This window comes from Pezoporus occidentalis, unplaced genomic scaffold (genome assembly GCF_034315485.1).
Source record: "Pezoporus occidentalis ecotype Australia unplaced genomic scaffold, CSIRO_AGI_Poc_V1 ctg277, whole genome shotgun sequence".
NCBI lineage: Eukaryota > Metazoa > Chordata > Aves > Psittaciformes > Psittacidae > Pezoporus > Pezoporus occidentalis.
Genome location: NW_026914686.1, coordinates 456,822 through 475,595, shown reverse-complemented (window position 1 = coordinate 475,595; position 18,774 = coordinate 456,822). Strand labels below are relative to the sequence as shown.

General features: G+C 46.3%; 1 protein-coding gene across 3 annotated transcripts; it reads right to left on the bottom strand.

Annotated features, from left to right (window-relative positions):
• Window positions 1-1,981: 1,981 nt before the first annotated feature.
• On the bottom strand, window positions 1,982-18,718 carry DDX42 (DEAD-box helicase 42). Of its 3 annotated transcripts, XM_062625149.1 has the most exons (18): window positions 18,582-18,718; window positions 16,784-17,020; window positions 15,844-15,994; window positions 15,252-15,313; window positions 14,212-14,248; window positions 12,681-12,830; window positions 12,338-12,442; window positions 11,668-11,787; window positions 11,001-11,177; window positions 10,209-10,337; window positions 9,646-9,745; window positions 9,261-9,308; window positions 8,620-8,717; window positions 7,099-7,375; window positions 6,210-6,436; window positions 5,494-5,604; window positions 4,651-4,752; window positions 1,982-3,994 (listed from the first exon to the last, which is right to left on the bottom strand). In XM_062625149.1, exons 2-18 carry the CDS (start codon window positions 17,002-17,004, stop codon window positions 3,278-3,280), a joined length of 2,832 nt encoding a protein of 943 aa, XP_062481133.1. In that variant the 5' UTR covers window positions 17,005-17,020; window positions 18,582-18,718; the 3' UTR covers window positions 1,982-3,277. The 3 variants fall into 3 exon arrangements, with proteins under 3 accessions (XP_062481133.1, XP_062481135.1, XP_062481134.1); XM_062625151.1 differs by lacking the exons at window positions 14,212-14,248; window positions 16,784-17,020; window positions 18,582-18,718 and having other exon boundaries at window positions 15,844-15,913; XM_062625150.1 differs by lacking the exons at window positions 15,844-15,994; window positions 16,784-17,020; window positions 18,582-18,718 and having other exon boundaries at window positions 14,212-14,625; window positions 15,252-15,315.
• Between the last annotated feature and the right edge of the window lie 56 nt (window positions 18,719-18,774).

Here is an 18,774-nt window from a genome sequence, read left to right as displayed (position 1 = left end):
ATCGCACAGCCTGGTGCTGTGTAGAGCTGTTCTGCAGCTCATCCTGCCCTTAACTGCATCCTTGTGCAGCTTGCAGCCATGGTAAAGCAGGAACAGGGAGCATGAGGATACTGCAGCAGATCCCAGCATCCACTGGGATCAATGGGCTCAGGCACCAGGCCAAGCTGCATGGGCTGGGATGGGCACAGTGCAATGCTGGGTCCACCCTTGGCTTTCCAGCACCATCATCCATGAACACATGGGCTACTGCATGCGAAAGGCTCAGCCCTCTGGTCTTGAAAGTGAATGAAGACATGGTCTGTGTGGCCTGCTCCCATCCCTGAACTCCATCAGGGACTTGGTGGTCGCTGGAGGGCAGCGGAGGGTGCCAAGGGCTGGAAGCACATCCATGGTGGCAGCAGCCAGATCCTGGCTTCTTCTCTGCTGCACTGTGCTGCCCGAAGAGCTCTTCACCTGATGGGTAAAGACATTCCAGTGGGGCTTGCACTGCCCAGCCCAGCTAATTCCACCGGATCACAGGGGAGGGGAGGATTTCCCCAGTTGGAAATGGACATGTGTATGTGTTAACATTAAACAGTGTTGGTGGCAGCACGGGGTTTCCTTTCCTACCTGCTCTAATGAGGCAGTCTCTCAAGGCAGTGAAGGTGTGCATCCTTCTGTGCATTCACACATCTCCCAGTGGAAAGCTACGAGGCAAAGGGTTTGCCACAAGGACTGGCAAACTCTGGAGGAAGGGAAGGGCTCCAGGGCCCAGTCGGGCACATCCACACCACCTACAACGGGGCAGAGGCAGGGCTGGCTGGTGGCAGGGGACAAAAGGGGGTGGCTGATGCACAGCCACAGAAGCAGAAACCCGCCCTGAGCTTCCTGCAGTTGTCTGCTCAGCTCTTGTCTCTTTAGAAGCAAGCAGCACGACCTGCACTGCAGGAGGGTCTCCTTCCAGGCATGCTGCTCACACTGCTACCTTGTGCCGTGGAGACAGAATCAGCCCTCTGATGTATCTGGCAGGGACCTGTGAACTGACATTTATAGCTCTTGGTCAGTGATCAGTATTTACTCATCCAAGTCTCAGGAGGCCTCTGGCAGCTGAGAAAGGGGTGAGGAATTTCAATAATCCTATTGAAGAGCAGAGGGATGTGTTAAAAAGAAAGGGGGAAACCCAAGGACATGCCATGTCCAGGGCCCGTTCCCATGGGCAGCCATTCAGGAAGGCAGGAGCAGATGGAAGCTTTAAACTACGGAGCTGTTTCTATCTTGTTTTAAAACTCAGATCTTTAATTGTGCAGAGTGATAAACCTCAAGTGTGAGAAAGGAAGGGGAATGGCCTAGAAACGTGGAGAGGGGCTTTGCACAAGGGCCTGTAGGGACAGGCCAAGGGGAATGGCTTTAACCTGCCAGAGGGGAGACTGAGATGAGCTCTTAGGCAGAAGTTCTTTTGTTGGAAGGTCCCTTCCAACCCAAAACACTCTGGGACTGCATGGATGCAACAGCATCTAAACCCCTGCCACATCTGCCCTGGAACACACTTGTCTTAATACTGAATATGCAGAGCTCAAACCAGTGCAATGAGGTTTCTGCCCAGACCATAATGAGAGAACTCAAGTGGAAGCTGTTTCAAACAACCCCAACAGATTAGAACCAGTGAAGGGGCCCAAATGAAGTAGTACACATGCAGGTCACATCACAAAACTGCTGCCAAGTTCTCTAATGGCCCCAGGGAAGGCTGGGATGAGCACCATGCCCTTCCCACTTGTAAAATGAAGGGGAAAAATCTCTTCCCCAGCAGGCTTTGAAGCTAAAATAGGGTTGGCAAAAGTTTGGGGTCAAAGATACTGCAAAACCCCCCACAGGAATTCTTTTATCAACCACAATCCATCAATTCTGGTGAAAGAAAGGGACAGAGTGGATGGGGATGCAGACACCAGACACCACCCAAACACCATTATAGCCAGAGGAGAATAAAAAGCAGGTGCTCAATAGCTTTGAACCAGTAATAAAACATTTACTAGAGCAAGCAGAAAGTAAATGCACAGCTGATAAAGAAAACATCACAATGTCACCAAAACCTGACAGATTCCAACCCTTCTTTCAGTAGAAACAAGACAGGGGTGGGTGCTGCCATGTTTCAACAAAAGATTTCCTGCCTTACCTTTATGGTGCCAACAAAGAGTTAAAAAAGGGATAATACACACAAGGAGTTAAAAACTGTCAAGCAGGATTTTACAGTTTTAACTACATGTGTCCAATATGGGGCGAGAGCCGAGCTGTTCCACTTCATCAATCGCTTCTCAGGTTCTCCCTGAAGGCTTCTGAGAGCAGCAGGTCCCTGAATTACTGAGGGAAGCCTCTTCACTGAGCTATACTGCATGGGGGGCACCAGCCTTGGAGTAGTGTGGCTGTATTGGATTCCCTTTTTTGTCTTTAATTTGAAGAAAGCACTCAACCCTCTCATAACAGAGGGTGCACAGGCACAGCAGAGAGCCAAGTTTGCTATGCAGGCTTCCATCAACGTGAAGGGTTGCAGGAGAGAAGAGGTTCTTTAGAAGAATGAAAGACCTGGGCAGTGGGGTTGGGATTGATGTACTGACCACAGCCAAGCCAAGGGAGTCCAGCCTGCACTAGAGGTGAATTTGGGGTTTGCTGGGCTGGAGAAGGAGCCTTTGAACAGCTTCTTAAAAAAACAAAAAACAAGGAAAATCAGCTTCATCCCACCTTCAGCAATGCAAATTGATGGATCCTTACGTGATGGGATGTAAGGGGCAACCTGGAGGCCAAATTATGTAGGGATAATATGGGAAAACAAGAGGCTGGGGAAGAACTTACCACACTGAACACACTGCCGAGAGAGCACTGTTTACCAGGTGGGTCCTGAGCATCTCTAGCTGTTACTTTTTAAGTGTGAATGCTGGTTAAGAAAAGGACTACTTTATACTTGTAGGGACAACAGTTTCTTAATGTTCCAAGGCCATGAAACAGCTTCTTTCTTGGCAAGATCTGTTTAACTCCAGCAGTCACTTGAGCACTGAATGTTTAAAGCAGAACCCAGGGAGCTTTACCAAAATGATTTCTCTTGCACTAAAGCACTGTGTGTACACATCATTAGAGAGAAGCTGTTTGCAGATGTACCGGCCCAGACTTGCACGGGGAGTGTAGTTCGTATGGTTTCCTTCTCCTCCCCCAGCATCTCAACCACCACTTACCAAAACCCCCCCCCCAAAATCCTCTGGCAAAAGGCAACACCACCTGCAGGGACCCCATGCTGGGGCAACACCAGCTTTTAACTGTCCCACCGGCTCTTCTTCCGCTTTGGGGGCTCTGGGACAGCAAACCCATCTGTTTTGTTGTCTCGGTTGGCGGCCTCCTTCCTGTTGTCACCATTCCTGTTCTCGTTGTTCCTCCCCTCGCTGCTGTTCCTGCTGTCACCGTTATTGCGGTTCCCAGCACCCACGTCAGTGAAGTGCCGGCTCTCCCCGTGGCGATGGTTGTCGCCGTGGCGGCTCTCTCCGTGGCGGTAAACGTCACTGTGGCGACCAGCTCCTTCCCCGTGGCGCTGCACGTCGTTGTAGCGACCACCCCCCTCTCCACGGCGCGGGGCTTCGTTGTGCCGACCGGGCCGGCTGTCGTTGTACCGTTCCCTGACCACGGCACCGCCGCCACCGCCGCCGCCACCACCACCACCAGTGGTGGCAACACCGGTACCGCCGCCGCCCTCTCGACTGTTGGTGCTGGCACTTGTGTTGTTGAAGCCCTGTCCCCCGACGCTTGGGAAGGTGGGAACGCTACTCAAACTCCCCGTGCTGGTGAAGCCTGGCACACCCTTTGCTGCTGCGGTGGCTGCAAGTGGGCTCTCAGGGCTTGCAGTGTTTTGCTGGGCTGAACTCGTCGGTACCGAGTTCAAGCTCCCGGCGCTGGTCCAGCCACTTGCCCCAGCAGCAGAGCTACCAGTCTTTTGATTGTTTAAGCTTGCAGCAACAAAGTGGCTCTTGTACTGGGACTGACAGAAAGAGGCAGGGAGAAAGAAACAAGAGAGCATGTTTGCCTTGGTGCTGCAGCACAAACCACACAGTCGTCATGCACACACAAGCCCATCTTGAATTCTGGGGAACTCCTAGGAAAGAGTTCCTATAAAGAGTCAGTCTTGGAGTGATTACACTCCTGCTGTGCTTAGAAACACAGAATTACTAACAGGCATCTGCTACCAAACCACAGAAACAAGGGGACTGCTATGTTTTGGGGTTCATTTTCACACTGAAGAGAAAGAGTTTCTCTGTTCCCCATTCCTTTTGACTGCAATTACACTATTGCTGCTAAGCAGTCTAAACAGGCTCAAGCCTAGGAGCAGGATCCACAAGGGAAAGACGGCAAAGAGGCTGCTGATAACAAAGCTTGGCAAATTAACCTTGTGCAGATGTGTTCAGCCCCACCTGCAGACTCATTCTGCCACTCTGGACTGCAATGCTGAGCACATACTCCAAGCAGAGGAGACGCGGCCGCAGCTACAACTGCCAAACTCAACTGCCCTGAAACCAACAGGGTTTCTGCATTTACAGGGGAGAAACAATGTGGTTGCCTTGAATCATTAGTAAAGTTTTTCCATGATATGTCCTATCCTCTTCAGTTTGAACTTGGAGTACAAGTGCCGGAACCTACCTGAAAAGCTGCTTTCATTGCTGTAAGCCTGTCTCCCATTGCCCCAGTGGATGGCTTGTACGCCTCGTAGTTACTCATCACGCTGTTGTTGTTTCCACGGTCCTATGCAAAAAGACAAAGGGCAACTGGAGAGGTTCATCCAAAACACACTTCCAGGTCAATCATCCTCTGAGCCGACGGCGGCTCTGCACTCAGTAAGTATGTCTGCTAAGGATGAGAAACTTCTGGGGAGCACTGAGCAGCAAAGCTCTTTGCCCCATGACCTGGAGGGCAATGACAGGCTGCTCTAAGGTCTCCACACAACAATATAACCTCACTTCCCAGCTCCTTGCAGTACAAGCAAAAGCAAAACGCAACCAAATGAAGATTTTCACAGAGCTCATAGCCAAGACAAGGTGGAAAAGAAGTCATAGAAGCTGTGACTTGTGGAGAGATGCAGGACACGATGTGTTAAACTCTGTCCCCACGCACATTGGTCATAAGCTGGTTTCCTACCACGGACATACAATAGTACAGGTTCCCAATGCTGCAAGATCTTTTGCTGCCAAGAATCTGCCTGGAAATGGTTTTTGAAGTAATTTATTAGCATTTATTTTGCACTGGCAGTCTATTTTGGGAAGGATGTCCAAACCTTCTGGGCAGCTCTTGAAAAGAGAGTAACACCACAGGGGCAGTTTCACTTGGGATGTTTCTGATACTAACTCTAGAAGACTCTGAGCTATGAAAACCTCTGAAAGCAGAGGCTATACTCCAGAACTAAGATTTTTTACATTAAAGACTTGCCAATACTGAGTGTAAAAGTTCCAAGAATCTGCAACCAACTTCTTCAGCATCTCTACTTACAGAGTTTTCTGATCCCAGACCAGGACGTTCACGGTATCCTAAGCCACCACCACCAATATTCAGCTTCTTGCCTTTTCCTCCTTTGAAACGTGATTTTCGAAACCATGGATTCTGTACAAGAGAAGGACAAATCTCAATACAAGGAATAAGAAGCTTCATAAATGCCTTTGCTCTCTTGCAGCTCCACAAGGCAGCAAAAGACAAGAACTCTGAGAGCCGACAGTGGCACAAGCACAATTGCTTCAGCTGTCACACCTATATATAGTGAGCCTGCCAGGCAGCCCTGCCAAGCAGGTACACAACGATCAAGCAACAACCATTTCACAGAGTGAATGTCTCTGTAATTATGTTCTAGTTTAGCTTTCAACTAAGCTGCATTGCCCAGGTGCCTGCCATAAATCCATATTGAAAATCCAACTGTAATGAGATACTGGGGCTGGAGTGCTCTGCTGGCATCAGCCAGATCGCAACTCCTAATTTCACAGGCAGTGCCGGACCCCAGAATAGATTACATGCTGCATTCCAAAACCTTCATGTCTTCATGGAGTCTTTCAAATGCCATTAAGAACACTAGAAAGCCTACTCAAAAAGAGGATAGACCACCAAAAAGTCACTGCTAACACATGATGGAGCCAGAAACAAGTCCCTGAGCTCCTGATTTTGTGCCAATCACGAAGGGAGCCTTGCACTACTCAAGAAGCTTTCCTTGTTCATACCTGCATTGCTAAATCCAACAGTTCCTTGGAAACATGCTGATTAGCCCCTTCTAGGTTCCTGACAAGATCACCAGCGAAGTTACTGTCTTTGGGAGTCAGCAGAGTGTAGGCAACTCCCTTCTCGCCCGCTCTGCCGGTGCGACCGATCCGATGGGTGTGGGTATCTATGTCTCGAGCCACGTCGTAGTTGATGACAGTCTTAATGGAAGGAATATCTAACCCACGAGCTGTAATAAAAGGCAACATAGCGGGAGGTGTGATGATCCCAAATTAACTCAAAGCAATCCCATTCATACCAGCATATTACTTCATTCTGCTCCAGCATACAAAAGGAGTTTGCACGGGAACACACACCACATAAGACACTCTTCACAGGCTAAAACTCCCAAGTGTAGCAGTATCTCCTCTAACAGTAGTAAAAGTTCCACTGATTCCCTGGGTCCGCAGGGTTAGGGATGGAAAAGACCTCTTTATATGACTGTTTTGCCACTGAAGAGAGAGGGATTTATTAAAGAACACTGAAATTCACTCTTTGGTCAGCTAAACATCTGGGTGCAAAAGCTCTTCTAGAGAAGGCTTCAAGCGCGTTCATCTCTTCTTCATTCAAGCACGCATAATGTGTCAGCTGATTAACAAAGAGCAACTACTTCCTTAAGAAACTGCTTTTTTTCTTTCTGTATAGTACAAACTGTCAGATTGTAATAGAAACATCATCAGAAGACTTCAAAAATAATCCCCCCTGCTAACACTGTGTACACCTGAAAAACATCAGAAACACAGTGCCCAGCATGGGCAGAAGCCAACCTTGTTGCTTTCCACTGACGTGTGTTGGCCTTGCTGCCCGTATCCACAACTTGTAGGAGCTACTGCTTCGTAGAACATCACCTACCTGCCACATCAGTAGCTACCAGTATCGGGATCCCCTTCTTCTTAAATTCTGAAATGACTTTATTCCTCTCACTCTGGTCCATGTCACCATGAAGCAGTCCCAAGTTATGATCCTCCTGCTTGAGGTTATTGGCCAACTCTTCTGCATTTGCCTTCTTGGTGACAAACAGGAGAACACTGCCAGAAGACGTGAACTCCACGAGGCGTCGAGTCAGCCAGTTCCACTTGCTAGGGCCAGAGGGGAAAATCTCCACAATTTGAGTAACATCTTCATTGGCCTAAGGGAGGAAATCAGACAAGATGTACTGCAGGACAGGAAGGACAGTGTGGCAAACAAATGCAGAATGAAATGAGGAATTTCAACTACATGTGAGAAGAAACAGTGGAGAAACAGGCGAACAAAATCCTTCGGAAGAGATGTTAGCTCTTGTCTAACTGCTGGCCACTTCTTTTTCTCAGTTTAGATAAGGCAGAGGTTAAGCCTGAGAGATGCAAAGTGCAGTCTTTGACATGATGCAGTTTAGCACCTTACTGACCTAAAGGTGGGTACTTGCAATTCAGGTGTTCTTGGGACAGATGCTATTAACATCTGAAAAGTAAGAGCAGGTCCAAGATGCAAAGGATGCTCATCAAGTAAGAGTTACTCACGTGGCCATCAGAGAAAGTACTCCTGCAAGCTGTGACTTGCCATGGGATCAGGAAGGGGGGAGGCATAACCAGACTCCCTATACACTCTGTACTGCAAGTAACACAAGTTTCTCTAAAAGATTTCATCTTTACACATTTAAATATGCATTATTTCAAGAATGATGCTCTCAGAGTAATAATTTAGATCAGGGAATAGAAACCCTCTGATTGAGCTGGGAAAGCTGCTGCTTTTCTTAAGCAAAACATAGGAAAAACAGTTTCCCAGAAGGAAGGGCCTTCATGTAGCCATTAATTTGTTGGTAATGAAGGGACAGGTCAACATTCCTGATTGAGAAAAAGTAAAAATCAGAGAGATGGTTAAAAGAAAAGTGTTCTGAAGGTCACCTTGTGAAATTTCTCAATAGTTTTCATGTATCAGAAGCAAAGTTTCTTCACAGCAAGTATACATCTGCTGCTTTATCAGCTTACTACCAAATCCCTCTCCCACTAATAGATCAGCTGCTACTGTCAAGCAAGCCTAGAATCAACATTCTCATGTGAACCAACTGAAAGACATTACAGTCTGAGATCCAAAGCCTTCACTGCAAAAGCTGCAATTGCTTGATTTATACTTTTGAGACAAAAGAAAAGGATATACCCATTGATCCAGCCTAATAAAATCAATCCCTTCATTAATGTTGCTCCACTCCTTGATGAAACCTCCCATCATTACAAGGTTCAGAAAGGTCAATACCAAACACCAACCTTTACTATTATTTGTTAAGCATAAAGTAGTTACTATTCAAGAATGACTACTGCAGTTTAACTTCAATTTCAGACAAGAGGAGCAGAAGGCTTCGTTTCTCTGCTTGATTCAGAAGTATCATGGAATTACCTCTCCAATGTCTCCCTGCACAACTCGGATGGGGTCGATCAGAATATCCCGGGCCAATTTCTCAATCTTCTTACGGAAAGTGGCACTGAACAAGAGGGCTGAAAGAGAAACAGCATTTGAACTCCTTGAAAAAAACAGCTTCCTTTCAGAACTGTGGGCACAAAGCCTGTCAATGAGGACCTGCAGGACTGTACCAGATGTCAGGGATCTGAAGCTGTCAGTCTGTTTTACCAGTTCTAATGAAAATTATCCACTACTAGAATCCCTCAAAGTGCAAACACATTTCATGGCACCAGAAGTAAGATGTTAGTAATATGTGGCACTGCTGTAAACTTGCTTTCACAGCAGCTTAGAACATGGGCTCTCAAAGCATATGAACATTCACTCAGCTGATCATCTTTTCTCTGAGTGAAGTGTGCAGAGGGGTTACAGACTGATGAACCGTGTGGTTCAGTGCCCACACTTCACAAGTGCTCCCTCCCAACAGCCCCCACAGAGAATAATACCAGTGGACTTTTGAGACAGTCTCATTGTGTGGCTGTGTCTAGCACAGGAAATCCCAGCTCTGTTCCAGTCCTAACTGGCAGCCACCAGCCTCCTTTGACTCTCAGGAGTTTACTTTGAGACACGCTTCTACTTACTCTGCCTGTCAGGACGGACGTGGTTTGCGATGGATCTGACCTGATATTCTGGAAAGGAGAGGAAAAACCCTATGGTCAACATTTTGTGCTCATTGATGAGTAGAATAACTCAAAATGCAACTTCTTTCATGCAATCTGAAGTGCCCAAAAGTAATTCAAGCAACTCTAAGATAAAAATCAAGGGGTTTGAACTTCAGCATCAATAGGACTTTGCTGATCTCTTAACAGCAACAGATATTAGACCTTTAAATATGAGCTTTATCTATAAAGCATTTGCTTAATGTATTTACAGATACATGGAGCTACAGGAGTTACAAACTGTCCTACAAAGCTGGGAACTGGACACTGCTGCTTTTCAAAATAGGGACCTTTGTTCATTACATACCAAACCCCATATCAAACATTCTGTCAGCTTCATCAAACACAAGATAAGTGACTCTTTGAAGGTTTGTAGCTTTCTTTTTCACATGATCAATCAAACGACCCTATCAAAAAACAAAAGAAACAAGTTTTTAAAGCGTGTTTAAGAAGCTCTTTCCTTTCCTTCAACCATGAGTTGCTCAGTTTTGTCCAAGTTCACAAATAGTTTCTGCAATAAGCAAAGCCAGACGACAACTGTGCTCATTCAAATCCCTGGTTCAGCATGAACACCTGTTCTGATTCAGTGTTTCAGCCCTTCACAGGCTTGAAACTGATTCAGGAAGATGGCACTCAATTTCATTACACTCTGGGTATTTTCTTCATGAATTTAAGGCTCAGCAAGCAGAAGCTGGTACCATGCACAACTGACACTGATTCAAGCAGATCTTGCTCTCAACATCTGATAACCTGCGAAGAACCTAAATTTCAGTGATTAGAGAACGAATGCTGCATCACCAGTGGCATTAAAAATCTGTCTCAGCTTCAGTTAAGCAGCAAAAATGGTCCTGTGTGTATACAGGTACTTACTGGTGTGCAGACAACTATCTCTGCCCCCTCCTGGAGGGCTTTGGCTTGCTCCCACATGCTTCCTCCTCCATACACAGCTACAGAGCGCAGATTATATGCCTTACCAAAGCGCTTACATTCCGAGTGGATCTGAGGATTTTAAACAAAGCACATCACAGCTCATGTTAGACAGATCTGAGAAAACCTACCCTGGAAATACAGTCCAGCTCCTGAAATTCACTTTGCAGCCTAATAACTTAATATAACTTCATGAAATTGTTCAGAAATCCTCAGGGCTGAATAATAATTTCCAATAATTTGAGAAATGTACTTAGGCATCCACTGGGAGACTTCAAAACACTCTTCCAATACCTAAAGGGGCCTACAGGAAACCTGGAGAGGGGGGCTTTGGACAAGGGCCTGTAGGGACAGGCCAAAGGGAACAGCTTTAACCTGCCAGAGGGGAGACTGAGATGAGCTCTTAGGCAGAAGCTCTTCCCTGTGAGGGTGCTGAGGCGCTGGCACAGGGTGCCCAGAGAAGCTGTGGCTGCCCCATCCCTGGGAGTGTTCAAGGCCAGGTTGGAGGAGGCTCGGAGCAACCTGCTCTACTGTGAGGCACCCCTGCACATGGCACGGGGTTGGAACTGGATGATCCTGAGGTCCCTCCCAACCCAAACCATTCTGCGATTCTAGATCCAGCTGTAATTTAAACTGCAGGCTCTATCCTTTTGCACACACAATTTGTGGCAATGAATCCACAGTATTCTTCATATTTAGGCTGTATGGCACACATATACTTTACTACACACCTACCTGTTGGCAAAGCTCTCTGGTTGGGCAGACAATGACTGCAATGGGACCATCCCCCGGCTCAAGCTCCTTTTGATCCATGATATGAATCAGCATTGGCCAGATGAAGGCTGCTGTTTTTCCACTTCCAGTCTTAGCTATCCCAATCATATCTCTGCCACTTAGTGCAACTGGAACACCCTAAAAATAAGGAGATTCTAAACCCATATTATGCCAACCATAGCACATTCTTGTGTATGTATCACATGAAAACTCAAATAACAAGAGGAAAACACACTGCAGAGGAGTCACAGCAACATTCATCAATACTTACAGTTTCATTGCCAAGTTTATATCTGAATTAGACGGTTTTAAGGGCTGGAAGCTATTTTTATGTTATCACTGTTAGGGTCCTGTATGAAATCAGTGTTTGGGCACAGTACAACATCCCAAGGATACATTTACATGTACACAAGCACAGCTTGTCCAGCTGGAACACTGCTAAAACCAAACTCTCTGAGCCTATTCTTTCTGTAGTCCTGAAATATTCAGTTCATCCCTAGTAAAATACCAATCATTCTTTGTGACAGCTTTATATAGGAAACTAGAATTGCACACATCCTCATATGGACCACAGGACCTTTGCGCTGTGTTAGTTCCCTTTAGATGTTAGAGAAGCAACAACACTCACCTGACATTGTATAGGAGTGGGCTGGGTATACTCAGATTTCCTAATTTGATGCATAAGCTGCTCATCAAACCCAAAATGAGCAAAACTACTGCCAGGCCTTGGAGGAGCAGCACCAGAGACCTTAGGAACAGAAATACATCATTGTTCATGAACAGCAAGAGAAACAAAATATGAGGAACAAAGGTGTCTCTGCCTCTGAAAATGGCTTTTTACTTTTTGAATAGAGGTAAGTTCAAGTAGGTGCAAATTCCACGTGTGTAAACAGGACTTTCAGTTACAAAAATGGAGATAAATTGTCAATGCACCTAAGTCACTAACATCCTCTCTACCTCCTTGTATAACTGGTGTTCTTCGCCAGGTAATTTCCTTCATAGAAAGTTGCCACACCAACATGTCACAAATGGCACATAATATTCCCAGTTTCCATTCCTAGCTCTGGAGTTCCTTAGTCCAAGTGTAACCATGCAACTGGCAAACTGCAGTACCCACTCTGACAAATCCGGAGAAGGCTTTCAAGAACTGCTAAGGAAAATCAAGCTCCCTTACATCAAAGCCACCGAAGTTGGCTGAGAGGCTGGAGTTTCCTAGGAAAATCTTCATTAAAACCATTAAGACAGCCCCAAACAAGGAGTTAAAAGGTCCCAGGAGGACAGTTTTGTGACCAGCTTACCCGGAGATTTAGCTTATGACGTAGCTCTACCACTTGCTGCGGCGTGAGACTTGTGATCTCCTCATGCTCATCATAGAAATTCTTCTCAAATGGTGGATATTCAATCTGCAAGAGTAATTAGTCAGTTAGTCCAGGATCCAAAATTCTCCCTCTTTCCACTTAGTTTTGGTGAAGAAGCATCCGCTCCCTCTAAAGTTCTTAACTGTCTGCAAGAACAGTGAAGTCATTCCAAGGATCTTTAGTGTGACCTGAGGCATGACACTGAACTATGAGAAGGATGGAAGCATATTTCAATCTGCTTCTGAGCTCCTACTTTCTAGAATGGGATAAACTTCCTTCCTACCTCTGAGTGATCGATAGGTGGAAGAGGGTCAATGATTTTTTTGGACGGTGCAATTGGATTCCCATCACTATCATACTCCAGGTTATCCTCTTCCTCTTCTTGCACCACACCAGCAGTGGGGTTTTCAGCCATGTAGCGAAAATAAGCTTCCTGCAGCAAAACAGATCAGTAAAATCACATACAATAGGATGCAGAAACACTACTCCATTTGTTTAAGTGATGTATACACTAAATAATGGCTGTTTGCTTCCACACCCACCACTGAGGAAAGAAACCCACATTTGCTAGAACTGATTCTTCTAATAAATACCAACAATTATGCCCAGAAGGACAATATCACCAATGAAGAAAATAACTACAGTGTCAGACCACAAAATGCTTTGAAAAACCAAACTTCTCTTATGTGTCTGCTTAACAGCTCCTTCTACAAAGACTTGTTATGCTTTAACAACAGAAGAATCTATTCTTTTTTCCACATGAACATAGTACGAACACGCAGGTTTTAAAAACAGAGAATACACTGTTACTAAGCATGACATTCACTTCTTTTCCTATGCCAAATACAGTTTCCCCACTTCCCCTAATTAGACTTTAAGAAATGAAAGTGTTATCTATTTTTCATTGAGTCAGTCAACAGCAAATGGGCAAGAGTCCTTCAACACCAGCCCAAGTTAGAAGTCACTGTCACCACTGTCCCATGCCCTCCTTACAGCTCACAAACACTGAATCTCACTGGCTCACCAAGACATTCTCAGGGAGAAAACATAACTCACTCCACTGCCAAGCGGATATGAAAAATCAGATCTTTAAGGCAAGGATCAATTACTGGTGCATGGATATACTCATCCGGGGTTTTAATTTACATGGCAAATTAGCACTCATAGATACAACGCACCTGAACAACAGCTGTTTCCAGGTGTAAGTCACCCTTGCTCAAACTTCAGTACTCACTAAATTGGAAGCAAAGGGCCAGAGGCCAGACAACCCTTCCACACTCTGTGTTACTGTGAGTAACACAATAGCTGTTAATTACAACTTAGTCTTTTCTCTTTGTTTATTACTTCTGTTACAGTGATGTTTATAATCCTCAATCAGAGCTGGAAAATAAACTGAATAAAGAGCAAAAAAACCCTGATCCTTGCCCTTAACAGACATGAAATTTCACTGCAAATAGCCTCCACAGTTTAACAGCATCTCTCTGATGCTCCAAGTTAGTGAATTCTAATCTCAAATTTGACAAGATACTGAAAAACCTGTACAGAAGTTGAAGTTCAAACTGACTGGAAAAATTCTTCTTAAACAGAGTAAAAAAAAGAATGAAATCAGCTCCTAATATTCTTCTTTTTTTTAGTGAAACACCTGGAAGGGTAGAGACAGCAGGGCAAGCACTACAGCTTCCTGCTGAATTGTCCAGATACTGCGCATGACACTGGAGTTGTGTTTGTACCTAGTAGTTCTAGATTTGGGGAGGGAAGGGAAAAAGAAAACAAAACAACAAAGAAGAAGATAGAAAGACTGCATAGGAACTCACTTGGTCATCTTCCTCTTCAATGTCATCTCGAATACCCCTGGAAAAACAAGCGGAGAAAAAAAAAACTTCCCTGCAAGTGTTCCATAGACTCAGCTCCATACTTTCATGTGCTAAGTGCTGAGCTCCATCCTTCGTGGAAGACACAACACTAACAACTCAGTAACATTTATAATCCCAACCCATGGAGTTTGCATATTTGGTGCCAACCAGAACAGCGACCCTGCAAAGACTTCTTTTACTTCTATTAATGAGACTGAAAGATTAGGACTCCGTCTTCCCAGTAGAAGCCACATCAAAGATCATCCTGGTCTAAGCTCTTGATGCTACGGAAGTCCCATAACTGAAGAGGAATATCAGCCAGGAAGTGCCAATCCAGTTCAGAACTTCCCCAGGTGGTCATTTGGATCCGGTGTTCTGTTTCAGGACCATGTATAATCTGATCAACCCCATGCAATGCAAGTTCTACCAATGTATCTGACATTTCTATCAAGAATCAATAGCATCATTATTTTCCTTGGTCAAAACAGGTAAGCTTCCAAAATGTAAACTGTTTTTAAAGTGCCACATGCTACCCAGTACCTCTGCTTTACAGGGAATCTCTTCAAACCTAGTTTACAAGAATCTCCAGTACTAAAGGTACAGCAGCACGGAGTTATTTTGTTCACAGACATGCAAATTTAAACTAAACCATGCTGATCACTGCAAGGATGTGGAAAGAAGAAAAACCTATTTCAGGCTGCTCTGGAAGGCTGTACAACGTGCTGCTCCACTTTGGGTGGCCTAGAAAAGCTTCTCACGTGAGAGAACTCTCAGTGTTGTTACATTTTACTGTAGGATGCCACTATGGATTCTTCCCTCCTGGTATTCAATTTTTACTGCTCAGAACTTTATCCATGGGGGATATCATGTGCTGATTAATGATGGTTACTTGGTGTACATTATACCGGCTACAGAACAATCACCATCAACAAAATGCATTGGAATTCTCTTAGCACCACACAAGACACGGGCAGGCATGGGAAGTATAAAAGAGAACTTACTTAGCATTCTTTTTTTCCTTGTCTTTATCTTCGAGTCTCTTCATGTCTCGAGCAGCTTGATCCTAACAGGTCATAAAATGGCAACATGTTAAAAAGACAAGATGATGAAACTTGCAAGGGAAAAATGTTCATACGTAACTAGACCATCATGCCAGAGACAACACTTTTTGGACTCAACTTTCTCTTGTTCCATATGCTATCATGCTAAATAAATCCTCCTCCTAATACCTTTGAAATCTCTATACTTGTAAATTCATAGCATTGTTGTTGAAAAAAATGCATTCTCTGCATTCCTCCTGAAAACGCTGTGCTCGAATCCAGCTAATAACAGAACTGTAGCTTAGAAACAGCTCCTGAGAAATACAAACCCCTTCAATTTGGGCAGTGAAAAATGCACAAACCCTTCATTTCACAGTCAGAGACACACGAAGCTCTTTGCTGTATTGCTTGGACATGCTCTAATTCACATGGCACCAAAAGGTAATTGACATCCTGAACACAGCTGCCAAAGGCAGGAGAGACATTTGCTGCTCCTGACAGGGGAGAAGTAAGGCCACATAAATGAATAAACATTTCAGGAGCCAGGTCTTGCCTCCACTTCAGCCATGAATGCCTCCAGAGGATCATCATCGCTGTCAGAGTCTGCTGATTTGGAATGAAACTGCTGGCGAGTGGGGGAATTCTCTGCAGGAATGTATGGCAAATCCACATTGCTGGAATCTTCCTCTTCATCCTCAAAGTACCTGAAAAGAAACGAACAATGGCCCAGTCAGCACATGGGTGGGTTAAAGCAGGTGACCTCTGAAGGTCCGAACCCAAACTAGTCTATGATTCCATGGTCTACAGAACTGTGGTGCCACCTCTCATGGTTTTCAAGCCAAGATTCCTACACAAAGATGGATCATACCAGCCAGCAGATACATAGGAAAAGATATTGAGATTTACAACCATTCATGTTGGAGGCTAAAAGAGGTGGCAGGGCAATGAGATATGATGAAACTGGTCTTCTGGAGTGGCTCTCCCAGGCTGGTACACACAGGAGGTTTTTCTGATCTCCCTCCTATTCAACACATTTATGCAGTTAACAGAAGGGTCAGTAAAGACTTGTGGAGCTGAATGTTTCTCTGTACAAAAGACACCCAAATTAATCCCTCTTGGCTCCAATTCTGAGCATACCAGAGTGTGAATAAGATTGAGCTGAGGTATGTTCTTAGAGAACATACTCACAGTGCTCTGTGGGCTGCTGTAGTCATTTAGTTCTATTTAGAGGCAAGGATGTGTTATTATTCTCATTTTACAGATGATGTAAAGGGTAAGTCATTGGCCCAGGGTGATGCCAAAAGTCTGCTGCAGAGCAGGGACTGGGTTCCTGCAGGCAACCAGCTCCACTTTTCTTGACACTGCTGTTGTAAAGCTACCAGTGTTCTGCAACACCATAAACCTCATAAATGTCCCAGAGACATTCCCTGACTTTGGAAACTTTCAAACAGCACAATCTCGAGCTGGATAAACATAGCAATAACGGGACTTACGCATTCTCTTCATCAAAGTTGGCTCGCTTTGACCCAATTTTGTAGAAAGAAGGCAGCTGAGGAGGTACTGATTTTGCAAATGCAGCAGAAGAACCGGCTGTTCCAAAAGCACTGTGAGACTGCTGAGAGAGCTTCGGCTCCTCCTTCTTCCCAGGTGTTATGGCAAAGCCACCAAACCCAAAGCCTCTCTTAGTACCAGGTCCACCTTTGTTCCAATTCATGATGTCCCCAGTGTGTCTGTTAAAACCAGAAAAGACAAATTAACACTCTGCTTTAGGCAGTTCTAGATCTGTCACCGTTTTTCTTGGATTACTTCAGGCATGACAGACACTTGTGGAAACGTGAATGATGAGTTTGCTCTCTTTCCCAAAAAGCATTAGGCTTTGGTCTTGTCTTGTAGGTATAAACGTATCCACAGTTGTCTTCCAAAACAGATCGTGTCCCTCAGCGATTACTTCAGCATATTTAAGATGTTGCCTATCTTCTCTGTTTTGCAACCTAAACCAAACAAACCCAAGGCCAGAACTTTGAACATCAGGAGGGACAAGAGATGAAAATGCAGCTCAGTACATACTCTGCATGTCCTTACAGTCCTGCCCTCAAGTGTTTCATGGCTTCATAAACACCACACTACTGCAACCCAACAGCTCCAGAAAACGAGCCCTAAGCAAGCCTCTGCTCTGAGACAAGGCATGCTTCTGCCAAAGTCAGCTTCCTCTCCTCAAAAGAGCACCTTTAGCCACAGGTATGTTTTAAGTTGGATGAAGAGAAGGCTGAACTGACAGACTAAGGTGTACCCTTCCCACTGCAAGTAATTTATCTCACTTGCATGGTCAAGTCAGTCATCCCTTCAAGGCAGCCAAAGAGATTATGACACCCAAAGCTTTCAAGTGCATTATAATTAGATGGCCCAAAGGTTATGAGTCTTATTAAACAGATTCTCACATTCAGCCAGAATCCACCAGCAAGAGAAACAACTTCAAAATGACCTGAGAAGAAACACTGCTGCTGCTCCCTGTGCAGAGCATTCACCAGATTGCGACTTGCTCAGTGAACCTCAAGTCCAGACCGGAGCTCACCAGAAGGCTTTGGGGGAAGCTGCTGCTCAATGGCAGCAGCTTGTGCTGGTGCCTCCCTCTCCCACTTGCACCTCACAGCTTCCACACCTGCAGATGTGGCAGGTAAGAGATCAAAACGTACAACAACCAGATGAGAGGTGCTGGCTGCACATCAGGTAAGCTTTTAAGGTCCAGTATTTGATTTTAAGCACTCCTCCTCACTGTTACCGACTTTTGTCCTGCCGCTACCCCAGAAAAAAAGACAGAGCGATTCTTTCACGCTGTCACATAGCTGCCAAACGACAAAGTTTGCTCTGCTGGCCCCCGGAGCGGGTTCCTACGGGACAAGGAGGCACCACCGGCTCTGCCGAGCGCCGCTCCAAGGCACAAACCCTTCCTCCAGAGCCCCTGGCTCTGCGGCCATCAGCAGGGTGCCCCGGCTGCTCCAAGACGGGACCCCCCGCGCCGAGACCGCGCGTCCCCGAACACAGCAGGGAAGGGGCCGGGGAGCCGGAGGGCCGCAACCCGCCCTCCCCGCGGGGCTCCCTCCTCACACCGCGGGCCCTCACAGCCCTTCCCGCCCGCGGGGCCCCAGCACGGGGGCGGGCCCTTTGTGCGGGCCAGGCCGAGCCCGCACTAGGCCGCGGTCCCGCCCGCTCCCACCAGCTGGATGGGCGGGGGGTGTCCGGCGGGGAAGGAGCGGCCGCACCGCCCGGCCCGGCCCCGCGCCCCTCACTCACCCCTCGGGCACCGCAGCCGCCGCTTCCCCGGTTACCGGGGCGGGGGGAAGAAGGGGGGGCGGGGGGGGAGACGCGACGTTACGACGTAGGTACGTCCGTGGCGCGCTGAGGTCAGCGCGCACGCGGGAGGAACATGCGCGGTGGAGCGGGGGAAGCCGCGGGAGGCGGGCGAAGGAACCGGGAGCGCCCGGAG